Consider the following 21,496-nt stretch of genomic DNA (forward strand, 5'->3'; position numbering starts at 1 on the left):
CTGACTACAGAATAGCAATAAATCAGAGCAATTTACATGTTGGTGAATTCCACATGCTCCCATTAGAAAACAAAATGGCAGAGAGGTCATACCTCATGATCAAGCAGAAAACTAAAATTGTGCCTTTAATTTCTAACAAAACAAAGGGCATAATAGCTGCAATGAGATTTCAGGCTTTTCTGAAACTCACTGAGCACTTGAAAGAAACATGATACTTTATCCCAGCACTTTGTAGGAAGGCTGTGAAAAAGAATGAAAATGACTTTGCATCAACAGTATTCATTCTCCAAAAAATGCTGAAGCCCGCTAAGTTGCAATGCAGCATAGTCCAGGAAAGGCAACAAGAAAAGCAGCTCAAACTTTGAATATCTCAACATTCTTCAACAAATACCTCAATTGGATTTGAAAATTTTCTATACAAAATTAAAATGTAGCATACACCTTGTGACAATATCAAATGCATTAGCATTAGTGGCCATATTGATCCGGGGATATGCGGTGGTCATTCCCTGACCTTTCCGCATCCTCCGTATTTGGTGGTCACGGGCTCAAACCCCAGTCTAATCAAGAAGCGTGTGCTGCGCACTGCTGCTCCTGCCCACCTGGCTACGGAGGTGCCTGGACAACAGAACCTCCCTGTCATCTTCACAAGGAAAGTAGCCATGGAGAGAAAGTGGATAGCTCTGTGAAGCCATGGTTTAATTGGACACCTCTTCCTCAATGAAACTGTTAACTTAATAGTGGTCCCTGTATATGCGTCTGAATGACTTTCTATTACAGCTCATGACAACACAGCTTCTGATAGAATATTTACACTTTGCACAAAATGGCACGTGTTAGATTTTTTGTGCCTTGTTTCTAGCCCTCCAATACTGTCATGCTGTTACCCTAATCATCATAACTGCAAGTATTTTATTTTATAAAGAAATTACTAGGTATATGTTTATTCTTATTTATTTATTATTATTATTATTTTATTATTTTTTATCATTTTTTAAAATTATTCATTTATCATTATTCATTTTTTTTAAATTAAAATTAAATTATGTTTATTTATTTATATATTTTTTGTCTTATTTTAAACCTTAGAATACATCACAGAATTTTTTGCATCTACTTTTGAAACATATAAAATTAAATTCTAAAGTATAACATAATGATGCTATCTAATACGTACAATGATGCTATATATAAGTCTGATGATGCTGTTTAATAATCTATATTTCTGAGGTAAAATGTATATATTATCAGGATCTAGTTTTATGAAGAAAACAACAAAGAGATAAAATCGTGTATCATAACAGCATAAGTAATGATTTAAAAAAAAAGATTAACTCACCCTCACAGGCATATGGATACTCTGTACTTCAAGAGCTTCAACCATAAGGCATGCTAATACAGCACATACTCTCTTACTAGCTTCTCTGGCCATTTTACGGGTTGATACCATTAAACGATCACAAGGTTTCAGCCAGGCATTTATGGATGGTGTAGCAGTACTTAGTAGATGCCAGTCAAGTCTAAATAGAAAGATATTTATTTATTCCATTAATGTATTACTAATACATATAATTTTAATTATCTATAATCATATATGTTATATAATTTACATAATTATCAGCAAGAACTTGAGGGTGTTAGCCACATCGACTACTTAAACTGCATTATGCTATTGTGTATTATATCTGTACAAGTGTGAGTTCATGGGATGAAACACCTGTAATAATTCATAGAGGGAACCCTACTCCTCTACTTGAGATCAGCTAGCTACAACCTTGATTCTTAGAGGCCTTTGGAAATTCCTCCAGAGTACGATAAGACTCAAACCCAGATCTCTTCAAACAAGTGACAAAACCCTACACTCTTACAGAGGACACCAGGAACTTAACAACTGCAAAACGTTATACCATATACTCAAGATTCCCAGGATCAAATTTTCCCTACAGTTTGCAGTCAGCCCTCACTTTTCAATAGACATTTTACAATGTCAATAAGCATGTTACAATTTTACATCAGTTTTCTGCTGCAAAAACCAAGTGGCATAAGATGAAATTTTTAAAAAATATACTTAACCTATTTTTAGCCAAAGCAAAAATGTAGAGAATTTGGATAAGTAAAGAACCCTTGGAGGTAAGGTAGAGAACACACAGATTCTTATGAACACAAATCAAAATTACGATCATTTTTGGGGGCTGGGATTGCAGAACAGTATGGACGGTGGATTTTTGGCTGCTGTAAAGGGATAAGTATATTTTTAATTTTTAACGTATTCTTCGTTATTTAACATAGTACATTGTGTTTTACGGAGATATTAAATAGGTTTAGTAGCATTCGTTAGCTTCTTATTTTGAATTTAACCAGTGATTTTTGGACGTTACGACTCCCGGTGTTGGCACCAATATTGTTGAACTAGCCGCCATATTGTAGTTGATAAGAAATAGCTTAATATATATATATATATCTCAAACTGGCATAAGGTATAAAGTTAAACCAGATAGCGTAATACAAAGCACTGTATTAGGAATCTGTTAGCTTATTATAGAATTATCAATTAATAAAAAATACAGTAAACCCCCGCGAATAGCGGGGGTTATGTTTCGCGAATACTGAGTTATGGCTCCCATAGTAATAAAGGGGTTCCGTTCCAAAGTATGAAATATATAAGAAAAACTAGTCTAAAATTTTGTCTATGTATGTATTATATGTATCTTCATAATATGACTATGTACATAGACAGTACATAGTGAAATGCAAGCATATGGCATCGAAATGAAAATAAGAAACAATTCAATATTAAATGTAATATTTATTAGAAATTTCAAACAAATCTTTCAAACCAGCACCTTTGCTAGCAAAAAAAACATCCCGCCAGTGCTATCACCAGTTTCGCTAAAGTCTTGATAAAGGAGTTTTGCCTTTTCGCGAATGATGAGTGAACTTAACAGAATTTTATTTTGAGTTCGGTCTTCTATCCACAGATTTAAAGCTTTTTCCATTTTTTCTAATTTAACATCACGAGTTACAGAGCAAATTTTTGAAACAATTAACACGTATTCACGGACTCTAAGGCAGATTCTTTCTTCCGATTTCTTGATTGATCGTACCGTTGACTCATTGATTTTATAATGTTTTGCCACTGAGGAGACACTTTCACCATTAGAAATTTTGTCTAATAACTCAATTTTATTTGCTAATGTCATCACCTTCTTTGATATTTTCACATTTCTCTTTTTATTCATAGCCATATTTTTGTAGGGGTTAGAAAGAACTTGTCCACAATAAAGTCACTTTCTTCCGTTAACACACTCGAAAAAATCTGTTTTACACTGCAAAACGATAGATTTATCATTTCTGTAAGCATATCAATTTATAAATTGATAAATTTATTCAATTTATACACATATAAATTAAAAGCAAACGACGAAACCTTCCATGACTAACACATACTGAACAAGGATTAGCGAGAAACATCCACGCTCGCGATTTTTTTCACCCCTCTCACCCCACCCACTGAATGCTGTTTTGACCGGGAAAAATAATTTTAATCACGCCCATGTTTTTTATGGCGGATAATATTCACGGCGCTTTAAAATTCACATTTTTTTAGGTTTCATTTTATATTAAATCAGCGATCGCGAATATGTGAAACCGCGAATACAGATACTGCGAATAGCGGGGGTTTACTGTATTATTAATCTTATTAAATTTAGTTGTTAATTAAATTGTATTTAAACGGAAATCATGACCCAGACTAGACTGTGAAGCTAAAAACACAGACTAGCGAGAGTGCTGTGGCTCGGGGGAGAAACGAAGGGGGCAATTCTGCAACGCATCACAGTCTAAAAACATGTGTGAAATGTGAAATGTTTGCTGACCTTTCCAAAACAACACATGATCTAGCCAAGGAGGATGCCTTTGTGTGTGCTAGGTGTCTGGAGTCAGGAAATTAGGTGCCAACTCAGCATTCTGATCGGCTTCTATGAGAGTTTGAGGTGTAGGGTAAATGCCCTCAAAGAAATTAATATGAAGGGACCCATCAGTCTCTCAGATGCCCAGCTCAATGACAGAGTCACTCCTGTGTATCAGGCAACACAGAGGCAATCTGCAAGGCAGAATGCGCTGGTCCCAAAGGAACTAGTTATTGTTGGTGACTATTTTCAGGGAGATGGGGAATATACTTTGTAAGAAGGATAGGTGAAACAGAACCAGGGTATGTCTGCCACGGGCAAATGTTGATGACATTGTAGAGCAGATATCATCTTTTCAGGGTGCATGAGGTGATATTGTTGTGCACGTTGGAACTAATGACATTAAGAGTAAGAGATCTGCAGATTTACCTGCAGGTTAGGCAGGTGAAGACAGATTACGAGAAATCTCTGGCAAAGGATGCAAAGAAAAACACAAAGGGTTCTTTACTTATGTAAACTCTAGAAGGAAAGGGATGAATCAGATTGGACCACTTAACATAGATGAGTTGGCTATTGATGATCATGCTCAAGTAGCCGATAAACTGAATGAGTATTTGGCATCTACATTCACACATGAGGAGCTATTCCATGAGGGGAATGCCAGAAGTTTATAAAATTGTAAAGCAAGCTAAGTGATTTTGTAATAGCTGAGAGCAAAGTGGAGGAGAAATTGTTGAAGTTAAACATAAGGAGGGCAACTGGGATTGACGGGATCTATCCAGTTATATTAAAGGAAGCAGCAAAAAAAGTAAGAAAACATTTAGCCATAATTATGAGAGCTTCCTTGGACTCAGGGGAGGTTGAGTATCATCAATTCACAAAGGAGGTCCAAAAGATGACACGAATAACTACAGACCTGTTAGTTTAACTTGTGTTCCAGGGAAAAATAATGGAATCACTGGTTAAAGAAGCATTGCAGGATCATCTAGACAAGACTGCAGTAACAGTTAAAACACAGCATGGGTTTGTCAAAGGGAGGTCTTGTCTGACCAAATTGATAGCTTACTATGATGTGGTTACAAAGGAACTGAATGCCAAAAATAATTTTGATATCATATACTTGGATTTCAGGAAACCTTTTGATACTGTTGCACATGGAAGACTGCTGTACAAATTGGAGAGGTATGGCAGCAAGGGTAAGCTGATACAATGGATAAAGGGATGGTTGAGTGGGAGACAACAGAGAGTGGTAATCAATGGACACTGCTCTTAGTGGACAAATGTTATTAGTGGAGTTGCCCAGGGTTCGGTGTTAGGCCCATTGTTGTTTTGTATATTTATCAATGATATTGATGAAGGTATATCAGATTTAATGTCCAAGTTTGCAGATGATGCAAAGGTTGGCAGGGTTGTTAACGACAGTATGCTACTCCAACTGGATCTAGATAAGTTAGGAAAATGGGCTGAGAAGTGGCAACTGGAGTTTAACATTGGCAAATGCAAAGTACTGTATATGGGTAGCAATAAACGAAGAGAAACATACCAACTGGGTGGTACTACACTCAGGGAAGTGGAAAGTGAAAAAGACCTGGGGGTAATTGTGCAGCCAAATATAAAGTTCGCTGAGCAGTGCAGACGAGCTGATAAGGCAAGTCATGGGGTCTTCTCAATGATATATAGGAATTTTGCTAGCAGGAAGGCACCTCCGTAGCCAGGTGGGAAGTAGCAGCAGTGTGTAGCACATGTGTCTTAATTAGACCATGGTTCGAGCCCATCACCACCAAATACGGAGGATGCGGTAAGGTCAAGGAATGACCACCGCATATCCTGGGGCAATATGGCCTTAGTTGCTAATGCTCCTAAAAAGCAAATAACAAACAAACAAACAAACAACAAACAGTTAGCAGGGACAGGGAGGTGATAATCCCATTATACAAGGCAATGACCAGCAGCATATATTGAAGCATTGCTAAGCAGAAAGAGAAAGTTATGCTCATCCTGCAAATAATACATAGCTACTACTCATGGGACAAAATCAGTATTTGAGTAACTTATTTAGGGAATACAAATTCAGTGGATTCCAATTATTTGGGCCACCAGTTAATCAGGGCAGCCATTTATTTCGGATAAATCTTAAAGAACAGAACCTATTCAAGAAAACAGCCCGGGTTTTCTTCACTTAATTGGGACAACATGCTGTTTAGCATTAGACATTAGTAGAGGCATATGATGCAAGAGAGCAAGCTTATGCAGCATCAGCCAAAAAAATAAATAAATAAAAAAATAAAAAAATACTTCCACTTCACCCCTCCTTTCGTTCAAAATACCTGTCCAGCTGAGCCTTAAATTTATTTAGGCTATCAACTTCCATGACAAGAGATGGAAGTCTGTTCCACAAACCAACTACCCACTGGCTAAAGACAAATTTCCACACATCTATCCTACATCTGTCTTTCCTCAATTTGAATTTATGCCCTCTCAGGTGATTATTCTGAGCAAGAGTAAGAATCCCATCAGCATTGAGCATGCTCAAACCATTCAAGGCTTTATACACCTCTATCAGATCACCGCGCTGGTGCCTAGTCTCCAGCTGTAATTTGCAAAACTAAAGCCTTTCTTCGTAAGAGCAACCCTTTGTTCCATTCACTAATCTTGCTGCCCTTCTCTGTACTCGTTCCAGCAGCTCTACATCCTTCTTGAAATGAAGCCTCCAGACCTGTATACAGTACTCAAGGTGTGGCCTGACCATTGCCTTATACAAGGGAATAATCACCTCCTTATCCCTGCTAGAAAAATTCCTGTATATCATTGACAAGACACAATGAGCTACTCTTGTAGCCTGCCTGCACTGTTCAGAGAACTTCATATCTGCCTGCACAATTACCTCCAGGTCCCTTTCATTCTCTACCACTGTCAGTGTAGTACCACAGAGTTGATATGTTGCTCTGAGATTGCTGTTTCCCATATGTAGTACTTTACATTTGTCAATGTTAAACTTCATTTGCCACCTCTCAGTCCATCTTCTCAACCTTTCCAGATCATGTTGCAGCAGCATAGTGTCAGTAGTGTCCTTGACAACCCTGCAAACCTTTGTACCATCTGCAAACTTGGACATTAAGCTTGATATACCATCATCAATATCATTTATAAATACAGAAAACAATAATGGACCCAACACTGAATCCTGAGGGACTCCACTAATAACATTAGTCCACGATGACCAGTGTCCATTGATTACCACTCTGTCTTCTCTCCCTCAACCATCCCTTTATCCATAGCAGTAATTCGCCTCCAATGCCACACTGCTCCAATTTGTGCAGCAGTCTTCTATGTGCAACAGTATCAAAAGCCTTTCTAAGATCCAAGTATATAACATCAAAGTTATTCCCTGCATCCAGTTCTTTTATGACTGCATCATAGAATCCAATCAAATTGGTCAGGCAAGACTTCCCCTTAACAAAACCATGCTGTGTCCGAGCTATAACTGAAGTCTTGTCTAGATGATCCTGCAGTGCTTCTTTAACCAGTGCCTCCATTAATTTTCCTGGAAGAGAAGTTAAACTCACAGGTCTATAATTACTTGTATCAGCCTTTGATCCTTCTTTGTGAATTGGGGTCACATTTGAACATTTCCAGTCTGTGGGTACCTCCCCTGAGTCCAAGGAAGCTCTCATAATTATGGCTAAGGGTTTGCTTACTTCCTTTGCTGCCTTCTTTAATATAACTGGATAGATCCCTTCCACCCCAGGTGCCTTTCTTGTGTTTATCTTCAACAATTTCTCCTCCACTTTACTCTCAGTTATTACAAGATTCTCTAGCTTACTGCAAGAGTTGAATACGTCTCTGGCATTCCCCTCGCTGAATAACTCCTCATGTGTGAATGTCGATGCAAAATATTCATTTAGTTTGTTAGCTACCTGAGCAAGATCATCAACAGTTGACCCATCGATATCAAGTGGACCAATCTGATTCATCCCCCCCCTCCTTCTAGAGTTTAGATAAGTAAAGAACTCTTTGCTGTTTTTCTTTGCATCCCTTGCCAAAGATTTCTCGTAATCTGCCTTCGCCTGCCTAACCACCTTTGTAACTTGGTTACAGATCAACTTGTATCTATCATAGGCTTCTGTGTCACGTGTTAATTTATATGTATCCCATGCATTTTTCTTCTCTGCCATATGTCTCATTAGTTCATCTGACATTCATTTAGGCCTAAACCTTGAACAATATTTCTTAGTTGGTATGTAAAGCCTAGTAGCTTCCAAGATAAGTTCTTTGAATGCTTTCCATTTTGAATTTGCTGTTGGTAACATCATCAGTTGGTCCCACTGTATAGAATTTAAATACTGTCTCAGACCATCGTAGTCGCCTTTACAAAAGCAATAACCCTTCCCTTTACCCCTGATGGTAGTTACCTCTTTGAGTAAATCCCACTTCAGCACACTGCCACCTAGTGGTTCCTTTATCTGCAGATTTTTAATGCATGAAGAATCGCTACTGATAATCAGATCAAGAGTATTACTCCCACTAGTTGCCTCCCAAACATGCTGATGTAGAAAACAATCATCCAATAAATTCACAAAAGCCTTGCTAGTGTGTGAGTGACCAAATTCCAGTCAATATCTGGAAAATTAAAATCCCCCATTATAAGACTCTCTGATTTACTGGCCCACTCTATTTCCCTGTACAGTTTCTTATTATACTCATCAGAGTCATTAGGCCTATAGCACACTCCTACTCTCAATTTTGATCTCCCAATGCTTATGTTACACCAAACTGACTCGACATTGCACTGTCCAGCGATGTCGACTGGCTTCACTTCCTTGGATTTTGTGTGTTTCTTAACTAATAGCATAATCCCTCCTCACTTCCTATCCTGTCTATCCTTTCTGTAGACGTTGTACTCCTCAAATTCCAGTTCTGCATTCCTTATATCTGTGTGACACCACATCTCTGATATCCCAACAAATATCCGCCTTTAATGCTTTTAGCAATACCTCAAATTCATCAAATTTATTTACCAAAGTCCTAGCATTGGTGTACATGCAGTATACATGCACCTGTTTCTATTCTTAGCTACCCTAACAAAACCCATGTGTTTACTTGTACCGCAATGACTTCCAGCAGTCTCTGAAATATCCTGCATCTTGTTTTTCAGGCTTCTGCTCATTACAATAGAAGCAGTGCAAGAATCACTTTCACCTCTGCCAGTGGCTACCTGTTTATCTATTAGTCTTTGTATTCCCCCATGCTAGCAGTTTTCCGACCCACCTAACACTGCCTCGATAGCATCAGCAAATATTCTTGCACCCTTTCTATTTAAGTGTATCCCATCCCTGTAAAAGCAGTCTCTCCTGTTAACAAGTACAGTCCGGGCTGAAAAAAATTCTACCCCTTGAGCCTTGCACAATCTTTCCAGGGCCGAATCGATCGACAAGGCTCTCATCATATACTCCCTACCTTTAATTGGGGAAGGAGATTGCTGCACTCCAGATTATCCGCACTATTGTGTCTGACCAGACCACGTGGTCCAGTCAGAGATTTATTAAAATGCAGTACACTTTCATTGTAATTATATATTCGGTTATAAGAATCAATTTTGAACGCCTTTGTGATATTTTTCTAAAGTACATTTCTGGACGTCACAACCATAAAACAATAAAAACAATTTGCAGTTTCCAGTTTATTTGGCTTTGCTGTTAGTGCACTCTATTATAAACAGGCACTAAATTCGATCTTATTGCATTTGCAATAATGCTAACAGCTGGAATTCTGTGGATTTTTACGTTATTATGGTGAAATGTGTTTCCCCTTCACCAAAATCAATCATATAAAAAACAAATAAATTTTGAGAATATTCTCTTCATTCCTATTTTTTAAGCTTCGTAAATGTGTTACTCCATATGTCACTTGCACATTTCATGTTAGTTGCAATTTGTGTACGACATGTTCTTTGTTATTGATTGCTTATCTTTTTTATTGTTTTAAATATTACAATTCAAAAAGAAGTCAGTGAACAGAAATATCAATTGGTTAATATGTACATATTACAATATTAATTAAGCTAAGTATGTAAGTGTAAATTTATTTTTATTTTCTAACCTGTGGAAAATATTCTTCCACTGTATCATTTAATTTCTTTCATGTATCATTTAATTTTTTTAATTGGTAAGGTAATAAAGTGTAAATCTTTACTTTTAATACATCTTTACTTGTGCTTAATATATCTTTACATAAGTAGGAGAAATATTATCCTGTGGATAATATTTCTCCTACTTTCACTTATAAGAATCTCTATTTAATAGAATTAAAATTCAATTCACAAACATGATCGTGATCGGCACTTACTACATATTGTAGAGTGTACGGTATTTTATTATGGAGAGTCTGTCATAACGTAATTTGATCGCACAGTAAACCGTGAAACTTCACATAATCGGGCCAAAGTGCACTAGTCCTAATGTTTCCCAAATAATTGGAATCCACTGTACTATATATTATATGTAGTATATAAAAAGTAAAGTACAATAGAACTTTGACTGTCCATCACCCTATTTACCGATCATCTCTATTAACCATCACTTAACCTCACTATGCCATAATGAATTGTGATTTTGGCACCATGTTTCATATTTTAATAATTTTTATTTTGGAAACCCATTGAAATGACAGAAAAACATAAGCAAGTACTGTTGAGATTATCACAAAAAATTGAAATAATCAATCGTCTAAGAAAAGGTGAAAGTGCTACAAGTATAGCATCGGTTTATGAAATAGGAAGAACAACAGTAAATGATATAAAGCGTGATGCAGACAAAATTGAAAACCACGTGTCAAAAATGGAAACCACTGACGGTAATGTTAAAAGTCATAAACAATGACGCTTGCTAAAAATGAAAAATTGGATACTGAAATGTTTCAATGGTATGTTCAAAAACATAGCCAAGGAATTCCATTGTCAGGACCTATCCTAATCAAAAAAAAAAAAAAAAAGCCATTAAAATCAATAAAAAACTAGGCAGGGATCCTTCATTGAAGGCTAGCATCATATGGTTGGACAAATTTAAGTTTCGCCATGGTATTCAACAGTTGTCGATTCAGGTTGACAAGCTAAGTGCAGACAGAGGAGCAATTTCTGTTTCTCATGAAAAACTACAGAAGGAAATAACTGATCGAAGTTTGGTTAAGGACCAAATATACAACTGCAATGAGACTGGCCTTAATTGGAAGGCACTGGCCTCAATGATTGAACATATGGCACCAAGATAAAAGATCACATCACTATAATAGTACGTGCTAATGCTAGCAGTAGTCATAAATTGCCTTTTGTTGTTATAGGAAAAACAAAAAGGCCTAGATCATTTAAAAATATTAATTTAAATGATTTGTAAAGGATAGCGAATGCTTAGAAGATCTTGAAGATCTCTAAAACTTCGCATTTAAATGATTTGCTATTTAAATATTTCTCACAAAACAACACGTGGATGAGCCAAGATATATTTCGTGATTGGTTTCATAAAATATTTGTACCATGTGTAAGATCACATTTGGCATCAAAAGGTTTACCACAATATGCAATGCTACTGATGGACAATGCGCCTACTCATTCCATACACGTATGCGATTATTTAAAAATATCATGCCACTTTCTGTCAGCAAACATGATATTTCTCATTCAACCATTGGACCAAAGCATGCTTGAGAGTATGTAACGTCTTTATCGCAAAATGTTCATTCAAAAACTTGTTTCGGCAGAAAATAAATTAGATTTGATAGAGTGTTGGAAAAGCTACACTATAAAAGACAATTTTCAATGTCGCTATTGCCTGGAATGATGTTCCAGTTCAAACAATACAAAGAACCTGGAATTTTGTTGTGGCCAGAAATATATTCAACTGATACAGAAACTATTCCAAAAGAAACTGAAATTTTGCGGTTATGTTCAAATGTTCCTGGTGTTAAAAATATTTCGATGGAGAAAGTAAGTGATTGGCTGGATAAGGACAAAACGGATGTCGGATGCAAAATTTTCAACAACAATGAAATTGTGCAAAGAGTGATGACAATTTCGATGATTCTGAAACTAAAGAAGAAAACGCTGCTGCTGATGGAACAACAAACATAATTAGCCACTGTGAAGCTGAAACTATGTTGTCAAAGTGTGTTAAGTGGTTCGAGGTACAAGAAGAAGCACATGTTATGCTGTTGTTTGTTTGTTTTGTTTTTAGGAGCATTAGCAACTAAGGCCATATTGCTCCGGGATATGCGGAAAGGTCATTCCTGACCTTTCCGCATCCTCCGTATTTGGTGGTCACGGGCTCGAACCCCAGTCTAATCAAGAAGTGTGTGCTACGCACTGCTGCTCCTGCCCACCTGGCTACGGAGGCGCCTACACATGTTATGGTTTTATACTTTTGTATAAAATTTGTAACATTGCCTCCCAAAAGGTTGAGAGGCAATGAAACAAAAGAATCAACTGACTTTTTTAGAAAAGAAATTTAATTATGTAATATTGTTTTCTTTTTTTTTTTTGTTTGGTTTTTTTTTTTTTTTTAGGAGCATTAGCAACTAAGGCCATATTGCTCCGGGATATGCGGTGGTCATTCCCTGACCTTTCCGCATCCTCCGTATTTGGTGGTGACGGGCTCGAACCCCGGTCTAATCCAGAAGCGTGTGCTACGCACTGCTGCTCCTTCCCACCTGGCTACGGTGGCCCCATTATTTTCTTTTAAATTTCTTTAATGACATTAGAACAAAGTTGTATGTATATAATATTGCTTTCTTTTAAATTTTTTATGACATTACTAGACTAATGTAAATCAAAATATTAAAAATAGGTATGTATGTAGTATGATTTTTATGTACTATGATTTTTGATGACCCAGTAAAAAATAAATAATAATTAAAGTTTAATTAAATTTCATTATGTTATGTATTATGTAATAAAATAAACAAGTCAGATGACCCAGTCTATTATATGTATAATATTTTTGATGTACATATTCTATTATATTCATGGTCTCGGACTCATACCCTGACGAATAATCAAAGTTCTACTGTACATGCAGTATAAATGTAATACTTTTACAAATATTTAGAAATGTGCTGAAACCATTGAAGGCCTTAGACACCTTAATCAGATCACCTCATAGGTGCCTAGTTTCCAGATGCTGCAGTTTGCAGAACTTAAGCCTTTCTTGGTAAGTGCACCCAGTTTGTTGCTCTCACCAATCTTGTTGCCATTCTCTGTGCTCATTCTAGCAACTCTACGTTTTCCCTAAAATGAGGCCTCCAGACTTGTATCCAGTACTCAAGGTGTGGCATGATCATTGTGTTATACAAAGGGATAACCATCTCCTTATCCCTGCTAACAAAGTTCCTGTATATCATTGACAAGACCCCATAACCTGCTCTGACAGTCTGTCTGCACTGCTCAGAAAACTTCATATCTGACTTCACAATTACCCCAGGTCTTTTTCATTTTCTACTATCCTGAGTGTAGTACCACATAGTTGGTACATTTCTGTGGGGTGACCTGTATGCAGTACTTTCCATTTGTCAATGTTAAACTTCAGTTGTCACTTCTCATCCCATCTGCCCAACTTTTCTAGATCCTGTTGCAGTAGCTTACTGTCATCAAAATCCTGCCAACCTTTGTATCATCTGCAAACTTCGACATTAAGCTTGATATACTTCCATCAATATCATTGATAAATATACAAAACAACGACTTGACCTGATGCTATCAACATACAGATGAAGGCACATCACGTTTGCAGATGATATGAAGGTTGCAGGTTGCATGATATGAAGGATGACAGTAATCTGAGTAAGCTACTACAATATTTAGAAATATTGGGGAGATGGGCTGACAGATGTAAGGTACTACATATGAATAACAGTAATCCCAAAATAACATACCAGCTGTGTTGTACTACACACAGGGTAGTGGAGAATTAAAAATACACGGGCATAGTTGTGCAGTGAGACATGAGGTTTAATGCTGATGGGATTCTTCCTCTTGCTCCGGTTACAAACCTGAAGCATAAACTCAAATTGAGGAAAGACGATTGCAGAATAGATGTGCGGAAATTTACCTTGACTGCTGGAACAAACTTCCATCTGTCATTGTAGAAGCTGATGGCTTAAATAAATTCAAGGAAGAACTGGACAAACTTTTGAAGAGAATGGATGGGTGAAATGGGAGGGTACTGCGCTGAAATTATTTCCTAGATCCAGGTCACGAATAACCGTGTTGAAATAGCTTATTAGGTCAGTTAAACATGATTTTCCCTTAACCACGATGTGTGTATTCTTCAGAATGCTATTTCTATCTAAATGATCCTGAATTGCAGTGTTGTCTCTAAGATTTTTATTGCTACTGAAAAGTCAGACTAAGCAGTCTGTAGTTACTGATTTCACTCTCAGAACTGCCTTTATGTATTCGCAATACATTGGCACTTCTCTAATCCAAAGAAATCTCTCCCAAGTCCAATGATGCCCCATAATTAACCTCAATGGTTCAATATACTATCTGGTCATATCCTTCAAAATTACTGGGTGTATATCATCAACTCAAGGAGCCTTACTTCCCTTTAGGCTCAAAAGTACTTCTAATAAAGAGTCATCGGTAATTTTGTAATCAATTTCATATGGCTTAGCCACACCCACAATGCCTCTCCTCAGTAGGAAGAGTCTTTTGTCAGTAAAGACTGATGCAAAGTACCTATTCAATTTATTGGCAAAATTAGCTGAGTTATCGAAGACTTTCCCCACACCCAGTACACAAGTGCCTGAATCCGATTCATTTTCTTCTTCTTTGTGTGCATGAAAAACTCCTTGTCCCCATTCTTTGCTCTCTTGGCCTCCCTCACCTTATCTGTGATATTATTACAGATCACTTTGTAGCTGCTGTTGTAGGGATCAGTACTTTTCATCGCTCTGTAACTTTCCCATGCTATCTTTTTCTGCCCAATTAGGATGGCCAGCTTCATAATCATGCATCTCGGCATCCTCCTCATGCCATATTTTCTTAATGGTATGTATGCACTCATGGTTCCTGCGATTATTGCTTTAAAGGTATTCCGTGATTCTAATGTGGTCTCCCCATCCTCTGCAAGCCACTCAATTAAGAGATGCCATGTAGCACCTTTAAGTTATGTAGTCTCCTTTTCTGAAATTCAAACCCGGGCCTTTACCTTTGACTACTGCAACATCTTTCAATTAATGACTGTGTGATCACTACCTGCCAATGGTTTCTGCACTTCAAGCCCTGTGATGTCATCTGATTTGTGAGTAAGGAAGATGTCAAGAATATTCTTTCCCCTAGTATTTTCTCAAATATGCTGGTACAAATAATAACCATCTGGTTTATTTAAAAGTTTTGTTCCTCATGATGAGTTTCCCTCCCAGACATTCCAATCAATTAGGGGCAAATTGAAGTCACTCATTATAAGATATTCACACTTGCCTGCCCATTCCACCTACGTGTAGAGACTCATCATACGCTTCACAATCTTATGTTCTATAAATTACTCCCACTCTCATTATACTTTTGCTTCCAACTAACTTGCACAGATCCTATGCTGTCAGAAGAAAAGAGACAAAAAGAGCTTTTGCTGAGTTAGCTTCTGAATTGGAAAAAGCTCTTTTCATACTCAGGCTGCTTTTGATAAGAAACATGACTCCAGAATGCCCTCTATCTTCCCTATGTTTCCTAAAAACATATTATATAACATAATCGAACTTGTCATCCACAATTTTCAGGTGGCACCAAGTTTCTGTTAGCCCTATTATGTCAGCATTAGTTGTCCTAACCAGCAGTTCAAATTCACCCATTTTATTGACAGTACTCCTGACATTACTGTAGACACAGTTGAGACTAAGTATTCTTCTACAGTTTACAACCCTGATACACTATTTCGGCTTGTTTCCCTACCTTTATCTTCCTGCTCACTTGTCCCCCCCCCCTCAGAATATCTTGCCAATGCTGTTGCAGCAACAAACAAGAATTCTTGAGATGTTCAAGGATCTCAAGAATTATGGGTCAAAGCATTGTACAAGCAATGCTTTGGCCCATATCATCAGATAAACATGGGTCTCCCTTCTCCTCCCCCCTCCTAACTAGTAGTATCCCTGCACCCTTATGGTATCCTCAATGATACTGGCAAAAATCCTTGCACCACCTTTGTTCAAATGAATACTTTCTACAAAAAAAGATTCTTACTACCTACAAATACAATGCACTTCACAAGCTTTAAGGACACTAACTGCAAGAATTTACCAATGTGTATTGAGTAATACACTAAAGTATTATCTTAACACACAATAAATACAAAGAAGCAAACAAGTTTGTAAAATAGCATCATTACTATACTGGGAAATCCTTCACAATGAGTTGCCTGGCCTTGCAAATTTCCATAAGCAATGCTTAACAAACAGAGAAGCATTGCTTATTCAAACCAGAGTGCCACCCAGGTGGCATTGTCTGGGAGGTGGAATTCTACTTAAAACAAACAAGCAACAGTAATCTTCTCTGTTTGGGAAGCACTACTTATTTGAAGGTTACTTATTACAAAGGATTATCATACTGATGCCACTTTGCAAAATTGCTTTGAGGTTACATGTTAAAATGACTTAATATGTTACTCAATATAAATTAGTAAATTCTCATAGTCAGAGGGCTTCAAGGCTGTGAACTGCATTATGTCTAATTCATACACTTTTTTTTGCATCTCTGATATTGTGAAAATATTCCATTTATGGGTTTGTTTACTCTTACCTTTTGGTGCTTACCCACCGAAGGGGAAACAACTATTCCTGAAACACTGCCATCTGGATAGTAGTATTCTACTGAAACACCAGTTTGCTCCATTTGGGAACTGCCACTTACTCAAAAGTGCAAGATTGGACAACTCATGATATTGTAGATATTGAAGAATTTCACAATATGTAATATTACAGTAATTATGCTGCATTGCAAGTTGTCTGCTTCTTTGAATTCACTGTGCCTTAAAATAATGCCTTAGTGCACTACTCAATATGCATAAAAAGAGGGGGGGAGGGTACTTACAGTCATAGTTATCCTATAAAACTGACATATCAGTATCTCTGTCAATATTTTAATCTACAATTAAAGGAAAAAAAACATGAATTATAAAGTCACATAAAAGATGCCATGTGTAAAATGTTGTGGTTGCACTGGTACTGCCATTCTGGGACATACATTTTGTTTGAGTCATAGTTATCCTGCTGTTATTATTTGAAGCTAATTATTTGCTTCAAAATTAGGAAAGGGAATCATATGTTGTGAAAGTGTGATTCCCTTTCCTAATTTTGAAGCAAATAAATACATAGGTGTAAAACCTTATTTACTTTTTCTTATTTTTAAATTTACTCATAAAACTAATGATTCTTATTGATTACTTGCAAAACTCTCATTTGGAATCTAAAGAAACTTTTGCCTCAAAATAATTTTAAAAAAGATTTGATTACAAAACAAGTCTTTACTGCATATTAATGAGACAGCTTACAATTAATAAACCAATTATTATTAAGTAATAAAATAATAAAGTTTAGTTTATGCAGTTCACAATGTGTTCAATATTATTGTTCATTAAAATTTTTGCTATTAATAAGTTGAAAAATAAAATTATCCACAATCAATACAGAAAAAAAATGGATGAAATAGCTCACCTGGTAAAATCTATTTTGCGTGTATTAGGAGTACGTGGCGGAGCAGCAAAATTAAACCATACTGTCTTGAGCTCCACAATGAAAGACGAAGCATCACCTTTTAATTCTAATTTGTCTTTCTTGCTGTCAGAACTACTGTTTGTACTGCCACATTCTGATATACAAGATGGAAATGACATCTTAGTATCCCACGAATCTCTTGAACTATCAGACTTCTGACTATGCTTTGAGGGTGAATGTTCACTATGTGGTACAGACCTGCCAGTTCCACTGTCTAGGTTTTCCCACTGATGACCTTTTGTGTCCTGACCATTCTGTTCAATATGGTTAATCCCTTTGGGTCTTTTCTGAGAAGAAAAGCCCCATCTTTTGACAAATTTTACATTAATATCCTCAAGTCCACTTTCAAACATAATAAATCCCATCTTTTCTTCATCTAATAGCTGATCCCATTCTTGTTCTAAAAATGTATCTTGTTTCTCACTCACTCCAGGCATGTTTTGGTGAGAAGAATATTTCTCAAAAGTGAATTCTACTTTGCTTCGATGATAAGGTATAACTGTAAGGATGGCTTCTTTTAGAATGCTACTGCTATTTTTAAGCCTTCGAAGCTGAGCATGAATGCAAGTTACTGATACAGAGAGAACAGTTTCCTCTTGTTGCGTTTCACTTGTTTCCACAGTCATTAATTCTGCTGGTAACGAATCTGTTTTAACTTTCTTAGAGGACCTTTCGCTCAATTTCTGATGTATACTCGAACCACTACAGTTATCTGCAAATGTTTGCATTGACTTCTTTGCTTGGTTGCTATGGAATAACTGAATCAATGTGTTATCTAGACATATTGCTAATAATGAGACACAAGTCAAATCTTTTAAGTTGTCCAATGCTGAAAATGATATTATCTCTTCCACAATGGATGCCTGCATAACACTGATGCTAACCTAAGAAAAATTAAAAATATTATTTTAAACATCTGATAAACTTCATATAATAAGCAGAATACGCAAGAAAAATAAGAATGAATTTTTCAGAATTCAAGCCTTGCTCATATTCATTTTACATTCATTTCTACCTTAAAGACAGGAATTAATAAGATTTTTCTTGATGATGAAAAATCAAACCAGACAAACTATGAAAGACATTTAAGAAGATTTTTGTGAAAAATTTAACAAGAAAGCTCTAGCAAACAGGCAATATTGAAAGAGGAACATAACCATAAAAATAAATAAATAAATAAATAAGTAAAAGGGCTTCTAAATGAGAAGAGCAATGTATAAAAGTTACCAAGTTATATCAAACTCAACCAGAAAGTTTTTGCATTAAAAAATCATTTGAACTTGGTATTCCAAAAGCCACAGTACTAAGGCAAATGAAACATTATCTTAAATTGTAACCTTTTAATGCTATGTCTGTTAGAAAACTAAGTGATGCTAACTTACTAAAACATTTTCATTTTCTCAGCTTACTAAAAGTTTTTGGAATGCACCCACAATGTAACAAGGTTTAGCTTCCAGACGAATGTACAACTCATTCAAGAGTAAGAACAAAATTCACCATGTCATGATGTGGGCAGCATTATACAGCAAACATATGGCTCATATTTTTCTGCCAATCCTGTTAATGAATGTTCTTATCTAACTAAGTTGAGATTGTTTCATTCTGCAGCTTGCAATAATAAATCTTGAGCATGCATGGTTTCAGAAAGATGAAGGCAATTAAGGTTTTTGAGAAGTGGATAGGAGATAAGCAATTTACCAGCATTAAGTTGTTGTTGTTATTATTTGGTTTTTAGGAGCATTAGCAAATAAGGCCATATTGCTCCAGGGATATGCGGTGGTCATTCCCTGACCTTTCTGCATCCTCCGTATTTGAGCTCGAACCCCAGTCTAGGTAGCATTAAAATGTTTGCTACCACCTAAATGTGAAACAATAACTCATTCCACATGTGTAATGTTCAGAATGTTGAAAAAAATCAACATTCTGACTTTCCAAAAATTCTGCATTCCAAAAATTCACACATAATGGTTGAAAATTAAAAGTTTGGAATCTGTAGCTAAAACAAACCGTTACTTTCAATGCTGAGCTGTAAATCAGAACAAACTTTAATTTTATAAAAAGTTTTAAAATATATTCTTGGTAAATGCTAAGATTGTGAAAGAGAAGGTTTATGCATAGATACTGCAGAATAAGTAACAATCATACTAGCCAGGTAGTAGAAATGACATATGTGCAGATATATAACTTATCTGAAGTAGAAATGACCATTATGTCATTTCTACATTCATAGAAATGACGTATGTTAAGATGATTTATGCACCCATGCATAAATCATCTTCTTCATACTTTTAGCATTTAGCCAAGAATATATTTTTAGGGTAGTACCAGTCTCAAAGTAAATGAGAATGAAAAAGACATGGATAATTATACAATCTGACATGAAGTTTTCTGAAGAATGCAAAGAGGGTGCTAGAAGGATTAGAAATTACTGGAATGGATGATTACAAATTATCAGCCGACCATAAAGTATAAATTAAATATAAATTAGTTTGTAATAAAGTTACTCAGGGAGTTAGCCATGCTAAGTCAGGTTATGAGAAGTACAGATACTATAGGTAAAAGTCCAAAGAACTGTAACTAGGATTTCTTTGCTTATGTTAACAGTAAAGGTAAAGGAATCAACCACAGTAGTCCAAATGACATCTGTGGAAACAATATCTATAATCCCTAAGTGATTACTGACAAGATGAATTATCAGCAACCTAGTCCTGATATGTGAAATGTGGATGTATATTCACATTTCACATTTTTGAAGTTGAGGAAGTTTTTGAAGTTGGGACGCTGGTGGTCTGGCTAATACTAAATGGAAGTTGAATGACTTGTTAATTTTTTTTTTTTTTATGTAAACCTCAAACACGAGAGGTATTAGAACCTATAGTACTTAGTACCGTGCTTGGGTTGGAGATTGAGAAGTTGCAAGAAGATATTTGTTGACATTGGACTTGAACTTCTATAGATGGTAATTTTCAGGAAATACATACGAAGGAAGGTTGTTCCAGAAAACTGCAGTTGAATGAATAAATGAGGAAGATGAAAAGTTGGTTCTGTGAGTTTGAAGTTGGACAGTAAATGGATGTTAGCTGGTGGCGGCACATGTTTGGACTGTTTTGAAAGATACAGCAGGAATTATAGAAGCCAATTCAGAAGAACAATGCCCATGGAAATATCTGTAGAAGAGGCATGCAGCAGAAACAGTACATCTATGAGACACCGAGTGGAGAGACTCTGCTAGAGATAAATCATTAATTAACCTAACTGCCCTCCTTCTGAACGGAATCAAGAAGCCTGAGAGAGATTTTGGGGGCACCGCCCCAGATGTGGGAACAATATTCCATGGTAGGACGGATTTGCGATTTGTACAGAGTGAACAGCTGTTTGGAAGAAAAGTAACACCGAGAGTGAAAGAGAAAACCAAGTTTTTTAGATGCAGAGGAAGCAAGAGGAAGAGCAAGCAAAAGAGATATCATTTTACCTAGATATTGGAGTGTCACCAAAGATAAGCATGGGAGCAGAAGAATCCTTTTTGCAAGGTATAAGACAAGACTGAGTTTAAGAAGGATTCAAATCAACTAAGTTGTCTTTGCCCCACTGGAGAATTACCTGGAGATCGGCATTTAAGGAATTGGTAGCAGATTTTCGAGAAGTTGAAGCTGACTGAGAAGGGAAGGTTTCTCAAAATGGAAAGTGGAATGCAATGTGCCATCATTGGCAAAACTATGGATAGGATTTCCAGTCAATGGAAGAAGGTCATTAATATACAAGAGGAAAAGAGTGGGGAAAAGAACTGAACCTTGGGGAACACCAGCATTAGTGGAGAAGTTACAAGACAGAGAGCC

The 21,496-nt window shown here is 36.4% G+C and overlaps 1 protein-coding gene across 1 annotated transcript in view; it reads right to left on the reverse strand.

Moving 5' to 3' along the window:
* tweek (transmembrane protein KIAA1109 homolog tweek) overlaps nt 1-21,496 on the reverse strand; it is an 806,203-nt gene that overhangs the window by 549,984 nt on the left and 234,723 nt on the right. Inside the window, 2 exon segments of the mRNA XM_090388226.1 lie at nt 1,340-1,520; nt 17,601-18,544. Of these exon segments, the coding sequence (XP_090244352.1) occupies nt 1,340-1,520; nt 17,601-18,544 (1,125 nt within the window).

Source organism: Mastigoproctus giganteus, chromosome 2, assembly GCF_048544385.1.
Source record: "Mastigoproctus giganteus isolate SK-2022 chromosome 2, ASM4854438v1, whole genome shotgun sequence".
Classification (NCBI taxonomy): Eukaryota; Metazoa; Arthropoda; class Arachnida; order Uropygi; family Thelyphonidae; genus Mastigoproctus; species Mastigoproctus giganteus.